The sequence below is a fragment of the Nuphar pumila genome, chromosome 3, assembly GCF_984573655.1.
Source record: "Nuphar pumila chromosome 3, dmNupPumi1.hap1.1, whole genome shotgun sequence".
In the NCBI taxonomy this organism is placed as follows: Eukaryota; Viridiplantae; Streptophyta; class Magnoliopsida; order Nymphaeales; family Nymphaeaceae; genus Nuphar; species Nuphar pumila.
The window spans coordinates 123,525,562-123,537,866 of NC_143251.1; the positions used below are offsets into that span (position 1 = coordinate 123,525,562).

Below are 12,305 nucleotides of genomic sequence, written 5' to 3' on the forward strand. Positions count from 1 at the left end.
TTATTTGTCCGACAAATCTTGCTAAAAAGATTTGTCAACCATACTAAACCTTTCTCCCCCAAGCATTTCCAAGCCTCGATAGGTATACCATCCGGGCCAACTACCTTTTTGGATTGCATTTTCTTCAAAGCCTCTGCAATTTCTTTCTTTTGAATCTTGCGCATGAAGTCACGATTCATCTCATGAAAAGGAATGGAGAAGTCTCCAAGATCCTGAGCATGCCTTCCATTAAATAGCTTATCAAATTAATCTTTCCATCTTTCCTTAATCTCCTTATCTTTAACTAAAACCCTTTGCGTTTTATCTTTGATACATCTAACCATACCCAGATCCCTCGATTTCATATCTCTCATCTTTGCAAGCCTATAAATATCATTTTCGCCCTCTTTGGTATCCAACTTGTTATAGACCTCCTTATATACCTTATCTCTCGCGTTTCGAACTACTTTTTTAGCTTTCTTCGTTGCTACCATATACTTCTCCAAATTCTTATTATCACGACTCTTACTTAGATTTCTATAACACTCTCTTTTAACCTTAATAGCTAATTTGACATCTTCATTCTACCATGATGTATCCTTACCTAGCGGTGCACTGCCTTTAGACTTACCCAAAATCTCCTTCGCCACCTTTCGCATGCAAACCCGCTATCTTATTCCACATTGATTCTGCATCCTTCTCGAGACACCAATTAGCTTCCTTAGCTACCAGTTCTACAAACATTCCTTGTTTGTATAATATGCACACATTGAAAATGCTACATTTTATATAATATGATGGCAGATCTTGACTTTTTCAGAACATGCTTTAATGATAGGTATCTTGTAACTACATTTAAAGTAGTCCCTAGGGGAACTGAAGGAGCTGTGAGTGTTGAGGGGACCGTTGCTGGGCTTTTAGCTTCAATCACCCTTGCTGGTATCAGCAGTTACATGGGTTTGGTACGTTTTCTGTTATATTACATTTATATTTTATGATTAAGATGGAATTTTGGGAAGTGATAAAGCTTAGGAAAGAAATTGTTCTTCTATAGCGACTTTCTATTACCACAGAATTCAAAATTCTTATGATTTTTGTGTTTGTACTTTGAAGATGGAATAAGTTATTGTAGCTTAAGGAAACTGCTGAGTATCCCTTAGCTTTTATCCAATGTGCATTACCAATCCAATAAAGCATCTTTGTGCTGTTTATCAAGTATGAGTTGGGTGCTGTGGATGTAGATTTCCCTCAAAATATTATAGTGTAGAACACCAAGCTGCATTGCTTGATAGGTGATGTCTTTTTGCTGATTAGCTTGAGGTTGTTGCTATAGCATTTTTTTATGTATCTATTACCTTTTTCTTTCAAATGTCTTGGTAATGTGTCGTCTGGTGTATCTTCACATTGGTCGATGTTGAAATTTACATTCCTTCAAATGGATTAGTTTATAAGCATCTTAAATAGATATCCTTCTCTAGGTTTGTTGTCTTTAATTGGTGATTGCAAGGTCTTTAAGGGCACTATTAGGGTGTGTTGAATCCTGAGATCTGAGGGATCTTGACCAGAGATCCTCAGATCTTGTCTGAAACCCCTGCCATCCGACTTTAAATCCATGGAATTTTGTTCTCTTTTTTTCTTGGGAAGGGCAGGGTGGGGGTGGGATTGATGTGGCCTAAAATGGGGATCTTAGATCCAGATCTAAGATACTCCATTTGAATGGAGGTCGGATCAACTAGTAGGGTGCTTAAAAAATGTGTTTTTGGCCATGTATAGAATTTTCATATATATAAAGAATTCCCAGTTTAAATGTTACAACCCTGTTTGGATGTGTTTTTAATTTACTGTTTACAAACATAAATGAAAACACATTTTGTAAAGAAGAGTCTTCTATTTGTTGATGATTAAGTGAATTGAATGTTTGTATCACAACTGTAGTGGTGAATAATGGGCGGTGATAGTGGTGAAGAAGTGGTGATGGTGGCGAAGAAGTGGTGGTGATGGTTGTGAAGAAGTGGTGATGGTGGCGAAGAAGTGGGTGATGGTTGTGAAGAAGTGGTGATGATAGCGATGGTGATGGTCATGAAGGTAGCAGAATGGAGAAAAACAATAGTAGTAAAAAAAAAGCTTCCCTTTGTTTTTAAGAAAAGAGGTCCCTTCTCTCTATATTTATGACCACTTTTTTTTTAAAAATAAAACAACCAAACATAAAAACTTGCTACTTCAAATAAATATAAATAGCAAGGAGCTGTTTATGAAAACATCCAAATGGGCCCGCCAGGGGGGGTGTTTAGACTATGACACTGGTTTTGAAATTTGAAAAGAATAAAAAAAAATCTTTTTTTTATTTGTTTCATGATTGAGCTTCTTTTGGTGTATTAATTAGCCAGACTAACATTTTGTGTCTTGGGAATGTTCGTGCTAATATAAAGTGGTCCAGTCATTAGTTGCTTACTGTAATATGGATGTGTCTAGATGCATTTCCTGTTCAAGATAGTGACAGGTTTTTCTTTGAAGCAGGTTGATTCAAGTGAAGCTGTTCTATGCGTGATTGCATCTCAGGTTGCAAATTTTGGAGAGAGTCTCATTGGTGCTTCATTCCAAGAGAAGGATGGGTTCAGATGGGTAAGAAATCAGTCTCATGTCCCAAATGCATTCATGCATGAAATTTGAGATCTTAAAGCAGAAACTAAAGACATTGTTGTGACTATTTGATAGAAGATGTCCCTCTCATGATACTTACCATGCATGTCCCATGTCAACATGACACGATGCCAGTCATGGTCAAATAAGTGTCACATTGTCACTGCCGTACCTTTATATATTTCTTATTATGATTTTAATTGTTTATTTTATGTTTTTGTGTGCATTTTCTTTTAAAATTTGTCATTGATTGCATTACATTTCATTTTTCAACTTGGATTTGTTGTTACAATGATTTAGAATTGTCGCTGAAGAATTTGCATGTGAGATGATTATGTGTGTGTATCACCAATCTCATCCACGGGGAATTTCTTGTCGGGGTTTTCCTCTGCAGTTCTTTTAAGAAGTGTTTTTTCTTAGAAAACCCTTGGAAAAATCTTGGATGTTTAAAAAAAAATTTAAAAGATGTAAGGAAAAATTAGAAAGTATAAGGAAGAATAGGTTTTAGTAATATTTTTCTTGTGAAAATATAAGGAATTAGTTAGAAACTTTTTTACCAATAAAATAAACGAAAAATCAGAAAAATATATACTTTAAACAAATAATTGTTTTAAAATATCATGACATTGCCACAATAATATTGAGATGTTTATCTTATGGCTGGTATTTTGAAAATATTGTGATACTTTGAGGTTTTTATTGGCTAACATGAGAAACTTGATAATATCATGATATTTTCAAAACATCGGATATATATATATATATATGTATATTAACAAATCTTGTTATCAGGATTTACTTGGCAAAGGAATTCTCACAATAAATTAAAAAAAAATTCCCAGGAGAGTCTTGGGAAAATATCAGTATATTTGAATTTTGGAAATGTATAAAAAATATATAAAATTATAAAAAACATAAAAATATGCATAGTGTTATCAATATTGTATTGTACGATACGGTGTACCACAGTATCGCTGGTCCATGCAATACGATATACCCCCCTGAATCGGAAAATGCAGCATATCGGACTGTATCACACCTTATCCTACGATACATGCCATATCATAGGATACAACAACTTTTTCACTTTTCTGTGCTAAAATTTTTCAAGCAATTTATTTTGGATCCTTTTCACTTTTAGTGACAACTTTTTATATAAATAAGACTTTAATAGAGTCCTATTCACTTATTTCATAAGCTACGTGAACAAAAAAATAGAAATTTCTTCTTAATTTATTGTGATTTAGTGAAGACAAGAAAGAAGAGAAGTGAGAAATATTATTATGGAAGAGCACACACTATGTCACATGGATACAGTTATTTTTATGAAGTTTTCAATATGACTAGTATATAAGGGGATACCGAACAGGAGCCAAAATGGAGTATCCATGTGACATAGAACACACATTATTCAATTCTTGTGCTTATTGTAATTAGTGAAACTAATTAATTATATAACTTCTCTTTTCATATGTTTACTACTTAGAAATGACATTATTCTTTTTACTTTACTCTTTTTATATATGTAATGGATACATTGTTTTAACATCATAATTATAACTTTTATATTTGATAATTGTTACATATTTATTCATGCTCAATTTTCATAATTAAGTTTACTTAATATTGTAGTTTGACTAAAATGTGTTTTAATTGTCTTGGTGGTTATATATATTTTTTAGTTATTTTAAATTTTATTTTATTTTTGTCTTATGTGATTGTTATAATTTGTTTACTCAAAACTTTTTGCTTTTATTTATTATGTAATGTGACTCTTTAATGGTAAACCTTTTGTTTTGTTAGTTAGTTTGTTACAATATTGTTTCAGATGTTATGGTAGTACATTCATAATGCTTAAATTTGATTTTTTTTTCTATTTTATTCTATGATTTTTTTTATTTTTTCTGTTTATTTTTTTTTGTGATTTTTAAAATGGGATTTTTTCCATATCTTCGATACAATACGATACTGTACGATACATCCATATCGCCGGCCCTTCCGATATGGGTTCCAATACGATAATTACAACGTTGATGCATATCACGTTGGTAATCCAATAATATTGTGATAAAACACAATATTTCAAAAGAGGTAACATTTTGAAAATAACCTGTTTTTTCAGGATTATATCAGTTTTTTTAAAATCTCACAATAAAATCATGGCATTTTCAAAAAATGGCTGATGTCTGATATATATGATCCTAGAGATCACTGCCCGAGAGTGAGACCAGCAGCCTTAGGAAGTTGCTCTGATCGATTGTGGTTTCTGGCCGGTGGGTTTGGCAAGGGCATTTGCAGGTTCCTTGGTGACGCCAAACTATTGGATGTCACAGCAGACTAGTGTCAAATGGACAATTTGGTGTCCAATCCCATGACCAACTAGCTATGATAGGGGTGTGAAATAGGGGAGAGAGAGGAGCGGCTTGGGGAATGGAGAAGGGGAAAGGTGGGTTACTTTGAGGAAACCCTGTCCTCGGATTGCTCCAGCTAAGAAAAGTAATTCTCATTAATTTGAGTAACAATTCTTATTACAATAATATTTACAGTCCTACTTTACTGTTTTAACCCTAACTTGCACACCAAGAAATCTATCCTGAACTTGAGCATCAAGTAATCCCAATTGTCTTAATTGTCAGTCCATTGACTGAGTAATAGTGTCAGCTACAATTTCCTTTAGTAAATGCACAGTTCCATTTGTTGGATAATCTGGTCTGAATCCTTGTTCTTTTTAGCTACATCAGCTTCACATAATTGACCAGATTCTTCTCTAGGATCAGCAGGCACGCATGCTTGTCTGTCATCAAAGTCTATCCATTTTTTAGCAATCTTACATATAAAGAATGGTTACCACTTTTTAAACCAACCATTGGCTCATGAACTTCTCCTGAATCGAAGTTCTTAGGAGCTAAAATATCTCTTATTCATTAGGACATGCCTAGAACTAAACATTTTTCATGTCACAAGTGCCGCAATGTTTACATCCTTTGTGCTTCTTCTCATACCTAACAAATATTATGCACTTTTGTGAAACTTCAGCAAGTGATATTAAAGGTACATATCCAATAAATGCCATTTTTATCATTTATTGTGGAAGTACTTCTCGTACCTAACAAATATTATGCACTTCTTATCCAAGCTTGCTGTTGCAGATTTACTTGTATATCATCCATCGAAGAAAATATAGTAGTGATCACAATTAATTCTACTTTTATGTTGCGTATGTTCTTTAAAAGTTTAAATCATCAACCCATCTTAGATCGTACTTACTGCTGGGTTGATGTCAATCCTATCTTGGACTGCTGGGTTGATGTCAATCCTATCTTGGATGCGACTTGGCACTGTGGTTGGTGCCTCAAACCTATTTGGAATGGGACTTAACGCTAGAGTTCTCAAGCTTCTTTTACTGTTAACAACAATGCTCAAAATCTTTTTCTTTTTTCTGTTTTGCAGCTTAACAATGATGTTGTTAACATCGTAAACATTTCAATAGGCAGTGCTCTTGCCATTCTGATGAAGCAAATCTTGCTCTAGTGAGTCTTTGAGTAATGTGGCCCATCTTTTGTAATTCATCCTTGTATGCATGTCATTTTCATTCTCTACATTCCTTCTATTTATCCTGTACATACGCCTGACTGAAGTGGTTGACATTATTAATTAATGCCAATTTTATAGTTTCTTTGGAAGATGGCTGTGGGTGATTTTGTTTTGATGAATGCTGGATTTTTCACACAATTAATTAATCAGTTTCTGAAGGGGCTATGGGTGATTTTGTTTTGATGAATGTTGGATTTTTCACAAGTAATAACAAGTGAGAAAGACAGTAAATGCTACTTTGGCCTGTTTATTTATTTTGCGGCAGGCTGTAAAGAAAGCATAAATACAATTCCGCACACCAACACAATGGTTCTTGGAAATAATGTGCTCCAAACAAGAGAACTCCATTACATGAAATTGAGAGAGAACCAAGCCACCCACAAGTTTCTCTCCAAAGTTTCTTATGAGACCGGTCTCGCATCTTACACAAGTTTCTGCTTCTGCATTCACATATTCAAAACTTAGGCAATGTTTTAACAAAATTGATTGCAACCTAAGCACAGCTTAGCTCAGAGAAGATGCTAAATACACAATCTAGTTAACCTGAGTAGCCAAAGTTGCCACAACTGAAACGTAATATTTTAATGCTTGGTGACTTGTTCGTCAAGGCATTGTTGGGTGCTTATGTTCAGATCTATGAAATTTGAGTTCTTATATCTTACCGTTTTCTCTTCTTCCATTTTGGCTTTGATGAATGAATAGAGTGCTACTCCAGAAATAGCAATAGCTGTTCCAATACCTGTTTGGGTAGAGATCTTGTTTCCTGCAGTTACATAATGATGTTGAAGTTCATAATCCAGCCTTGTTGGCAAGGTGGGAAAGTAGAAGCAAAATACAATAAAGAAGAGGTATTGTCAGTAAGTACCAAAAATTATGATTGAGAATCCAATGACAAATACACGCTTCAACACGTTCCCAACTGCATGTGTAAGGGGAGCTACCCGTTCTAGTGTATTTGTTGCCAGCTGAGAAAAAATCAAAATAGACAATGATCAAATTCAGTTGAATTATTTTCCAGTTGGGGATGGATTTTAAATTTTCTGGTGTTTAACTTCTCTTATGACCATTGAGTATACACTAACTTTTTATTTCTTGCTTTGGGAAAAGGAAACAACCTGCCCTTATAAAAAGGTGTGTGTAAATTCAAGAGATCGTGTGTTTAATGAGCACAAGTCTGCACATACTGCCTTACTCTATGAATGAACATGAGCATTCATGTGATTCATCACATATTGTGCATTCAACAATCAGCATATTCTCTGTTCTACCAGTGCAATTATATGAATACAATCTTCAGATGGTCATATCTGCACCAATGTTGATAAAAGATGGTGCACGTTCAGTAAATTCTTGGTTTAGATTTCTGTTTACTGCATCTTTTCACCCGTATATTGTCATATTTTTTAGAAGGCTTTAAGCAGACAGTGGCCCATCCAGCTAAATAAGGTGGAGTGGATACTTTCAGAGGCACACTCCCTGACCTTGGATCCCATTTGTCTGAAGGATGAATGGCATCCAAAGCTCATGTCAGGTGAGCTGTTGAACACAGGCAATGCAGTGGCATTGAAACTTAGAGGAAAGATTTGGGCATTTCAATTTCAAGGTCGTGGATGCTGTTCATTCTCTTCTAAATATGAGCAGCATCTGGAGCAAGGGTGAATAACAAGCACAATGATGGTATGATTTTGCTACGTTATTTATTAAACCCCAAATCCAAAGTGTAATTTGCAAATTCCTCTTCTTAATCTATTATCATAGAATTTTAAGACGTGGCCTTGCAGTTTATATAAAAAATATTACACGTAGAATCAAGAAAGGCTCACTGAAATCAATCACTATTCCATCAGCCTTTGGTGTAGCTAAGGGTTCCCATTGTGAGTGTCTGCATATGCATTTGTGCGTATAGTTGAGTTATTATAGTTTACTTGTTTGTATGTGTGCATTCCAGTTTTTTTTAGGAATGTTTGAACTTACAATGGATACTGAAAAAATTTGGTTAAGGCATAGGTGCAAGCATGTAAAAAGCAATTTTTCATGAACTGCATAAAACGAGTGTTGCATTTAAAAAACCTTGGAGTGGATGGTGTACCTGATTGTAAAGATGGTAAAACATGCCGACCCAAAAGAGATCAGAAAGAAACTTGGTCATACCAACTTTGGCAATGGCATCTTTAAAACCAAATTGTAGCAGCTGAGGACCCTCAACCTTAAAAAAGGCAAGACATTCCAGTTCCAAAAGCTAATATTAAAAATAAAAAGGTGATGTGCCACATCATTCTCTGTTATCATACACACAAACCGGAAACAATACTTACGATGATAGCTGGAGGAATGCAGACGAACAGGGCAATGATTGAAATATATGCGTAGACATTGGTACTGTCCATGTCTGTCTGCAATGCCCACAGGATGAAACAGTAAATATGCGCCTAAGGGGGCACGCACGGGCACACACACACACACACAGAGAGAGAGAGAGAGAGAGAGAGAGAGAGAGAGAGAGAGAGAGAGAGAGAGACCATGGCTTTCTTTGAATAGATACTTCTATATGTAAATGAGATGTTGGAAATCATTGCACTGATAAATCCAATCCAATTGAATGATAGCTCGGTTAATGATGCCATAGACACACCTGAAACATTCAAAGTTGGATAAGTCCAATTCACCTGTCATAAGGAGAGGCAAGGAGGCAACTGATAGTCATTAGTTGAGAAAGGGCATCAATATGTGTCAAAAAACAATGACAATGATTTCATGATAAATCCCTTTGTGGGAAATGCAAAGACAGCAGCATCCAACTATGAGTTCGATGATGTGATCTGCTAAACCAATGGTTTTATGTAATGCAGATATAACCTGGCAGCACATTGAACACTGCCTGTTTTGATATAGACAACATTTAACAGAAATACAAAAATTTAGCATAGATTGAGTTAACATTAAGGGATGAAATAAGATGCTTACCAATAACGACTGGTGCGAGAGATAGCCATAGAGTCAGCGGGATCTGTTGCCCAAGAATGAATTGGGAAGCAGCAGCATTGAAGAAGGGCTCCAGAGCTGCATTCTTTTAGCCATACATTTTAAATAATCTATATACATGAATGTTCAGTTTCAAGCCATTCACTTAGAGATGACCAAAATATACCTTTGATGGTATGGGTGAAAGAAACTGCTACTGCTGCAAAGGATACATTACTAGTAACATGACCAAGGGCATGGCAGACAGCAACAGGAACCAGTAGTTTGAAGAGGTTGGAGTCTAGAGGCTGCACAGAATTGCACAAGCTCAGAACACGTGACCCAGCTAGGATGCACTAGAGGGTAAGCCTCATGGCATATGAAGAAAGCAAACTTAAGACAACTCACAGCACGTTTGGGGAGGCCAACAGCCCAGCTTACTAGACAGTACAGTACCCCAACCAGCAAATGCACCACTGAGACAAAACTGGAATGCCCGACAAACAATTTTAGTAATTCGAGAACCGATATTATCAAGGTTTCACAAACCAAGAGACAAAAGAGATAACTACCACTTACTAGGGATAAGGGAAATAATTGTAGATCTTCTTGTTCAGAATGTTGAATATAACATTGAGAAAGTACCTGCAAATGAAATTGTTTTTCAGACTAAACTCTTTCCACCGTTCATCAAGTCCTGGCAACAAACATATTTTCTCCATTTTCTACACTATTATCAACCACATACAAAAGTCAAAATTAAGGTGCTTCATTATTTTAGCAAACATCATTTTCAAAAAGTAAAGAGGCATCACTCTATCTTAATGGTAATGGAGGGTCGGGTACTAACAAATCCAAAGGAGACCATGCCCTTAAGGATGATGATGAAGATAGTGCTGCAGATGAAGATGCCAACAGAAAAGATGTTAATAAACCCGACTCTCAGGTCTTCAAATCAAGTGGTGATGTTAACTTATGGTTCCCTCAAACAACGCGCTCTTTGGTATGCACAAGATGGGAAGAGAACTCTTGTTCAGTGCATATCAAAGCTAGTCAACAGCATCCAATCATGCAAGATTCTTTTCACGGATGCCTAGCCAAATTGATGCAGACTATTTAATATGGTGAGAAGGGTAGGTGATCATGTTCCATGGAAAGATAAGGATAACTTGTAATACTGTATTATGCTCATGATGTAGCATTGAGGGTGTCATAATCGCTCAGCATTCCTTGTCAAAAATAGAGGCACCACTCTATCTTAATTGAAGCATATAATGAATCCGCCCATTATAAGCTGGGGGATTGCCCCCAGTGAGATTCAATTCCAGATCCCTTGGTTATGATAGGTTTAATTATCCCATTCAATCCTTCTAACAAGATTGGATTACAAAAGATTCGTGCTCATGAATGATGTGTTGTGGCAGTAAGTTCTGTATACGGCCCTACAATAAAATCAAGCCAAGTTATCAATCTCAACAATGTATCAACTCAAATTATAGAATGACTCTTACACAAAATCTCATCTTTGTTATGAATCACCATGAGAATAAATCAGCATTCAATGATTCACCACAAGCAGCAGCAGCAGCAGCAGCAGCAATTTTTAAACTTCATGTCATATCCCAATCACCTGGTTGTGATTTTGGAGTCCTATTCTTCAAAATATGTCCGCTACAGACCACACCACAAGTAGTCTGAGATAAAATCTTACAGTTAAATAACAAATTAAGCTTCTAGCATAATGAGAAAGTATAAACTTTTAGTATTTTAGATTTTGATAAAAAAAATTGAAAAAGATAAAAAAAAAACTCTAATTTTGAAACTTATTTACATGTCTGTTAAATGGCCAACAGGAGGGCCATTAGTTATTTGGACACTGTGATGAGAGTAAACATACCAACAAGTAAATAGGAAGAGAATTCAACAAGAGTGATATAATAATAGAAGAATGAGGAGACGTTACCACATGAAGAAGAAGAAGCCAGTGACCAAAACAGGGTATTTCTGAGCAAACCCAACGGGGGAGATCTTCCCTTCACTGCAAGACACAAGCACACCCACCTGAGATTGCGAATTAAGCGCTTCGCTCAGATCCTGCAGCGATGCGATTCCTAAAAAAAAAAAGGAAAACAGACCTCACCCAGAGGTTTCTCCACCTTCAGCGGCCACGGGGCAGACGGGCTGAAGGCGAAGGTGCTGCCTCTTCCTCAGTGATGGCCAGGCTGTCCCCTCCTGAAGCAATGCAGGCCTCAGCTGGCGACCGGAGACGAGGTTTCCACCTCCACCCACGGGCTTGCTGCTGCACCTCACCCATCTGCTCTCTCTTCCACCACCACCATCGCTACCAACATTTTTGCTCTGGCAAAGATTGGCAATGCTCCCTGCTGCAGATGCTGTGGTGGTCGCCATTGGTGAGAAGTTGGGCTAATTGGTATTGGGATGTTATGTAATCTGTTGCTGCCCACCTTTTCCCTTGTCAGAGAGGCACAAGAAGTGGGGAGTCGCTCTCTCCCTCTCCCTCTCTCTAGGTGGGTGGGCATTAAGCATTATTGGTGGAGGGATGGAGAGAGCCCCCACCCCACTTATCCATAACCAATGGATGAATGGGCGGCGTGGCACCGTGTTGTCCACTTGTCCAATCATATCGTCATGTCACTCTTTTATTTTTCCTTTATCCTGCCACTGGCTCCGAAGAGTATGGCCACTGACAGAGACAGAAGGTTCCAGCAGATTGGTCCAGATAAGCGTCAGGCGTCAGGCTGTGTCAAACGGGCGGAGTCGCCCTGCTAAAATATACGTAGCATTAAACCTGCAAATAAACCCACCGTATATATATAAACCTGCGGGCTGTGTCAAATGGGCGTCGGTGCATGATCAAACCGTGCATAACGCTAACATATCGTTCCTGGCCAAATGAGATCCAACGGCAGGAAAAAAGGCATTTAATGTCCCTTTCGTACCCAGCCAGGACCTCATTTGTGAATCCTTCCCACGCTCTCCCTCTCCCTCTCCCTCTCCCTCTCCTTCCCTGCAACGAGCAGACCGCGGCCGTCTCCCTCTCCCTCTCCCTTCTCCTCGCCACCGGCGCCTGACTCTCCCTCGTCTTCTCCGACAGCGAAAACCGGCGATGC

The 12,305-nt window shown here is 37.2% G+C and overlaps 2 protein-coding genes across 2 annotated transcripts; one reads left to right on the forward strand and one right to left on the reverse strand.

The window, feature by feature from the left end:
- Window positions 1-741: 741 nt before the first annotated feature.
- LOC149843594 (protein VTE6, chloroplastic-like) lies at window positions 742-6,301 on the forward strand. Its single transcript, XM_089999950.1, has 3 exons — window positions 742-941; window positions 2,497-2,601; window positions 6,070-6,301. Exons 1-3 carry the CDS (start codon window positions 774-776, stop codon window positions 6,148-6,150), a joined length of 354 nt encoding a protein of 117 aa, XP_089856076.1. The 5' UTR covers window positions 742-773; the 3' UTR covers window positions 6,151-6,301.
- An 84-nt stretch (window positions 6,302-6,385) lies between these two features.
- Window positions 6,386-11,687, reverse strand: LOC149843595 (triose phosphate/phosphate translocator TPT, chloroplastic-like). Its single transcript, XM_089999949.1, has 12 exons — window positions 11,315-11,687; window positions 11,138-11,212; window positions 9,754-9,819; window positions 9,583-9,661; window positions 9,362-9,482; window positions 9,178-9,273; window positions 8,733-8,845; window positions 8,529-8,606; window positions 8,303-8,419; window positions 7,079-7,178; window positions 6,876-6,976; window positions 6,386-6,653 (listed from the first exon to the last, which is right to left on the reverse strand). The coding sequence occupies exons 1-12, from the start codon at window positions 11,581-11,583 to the stop codon at window positions 6,636-6,638; spliced, it is 1,233 nt and encodes a 410-aa protein (XP_089856075.1). The 5' UTR covers window positions 11,584-11,687; the 3' UTR covers window positions 6,386-6,635.
- Between the last annotated feature and the right edge of the window lie 618 nt (window positions 11,688-12,305).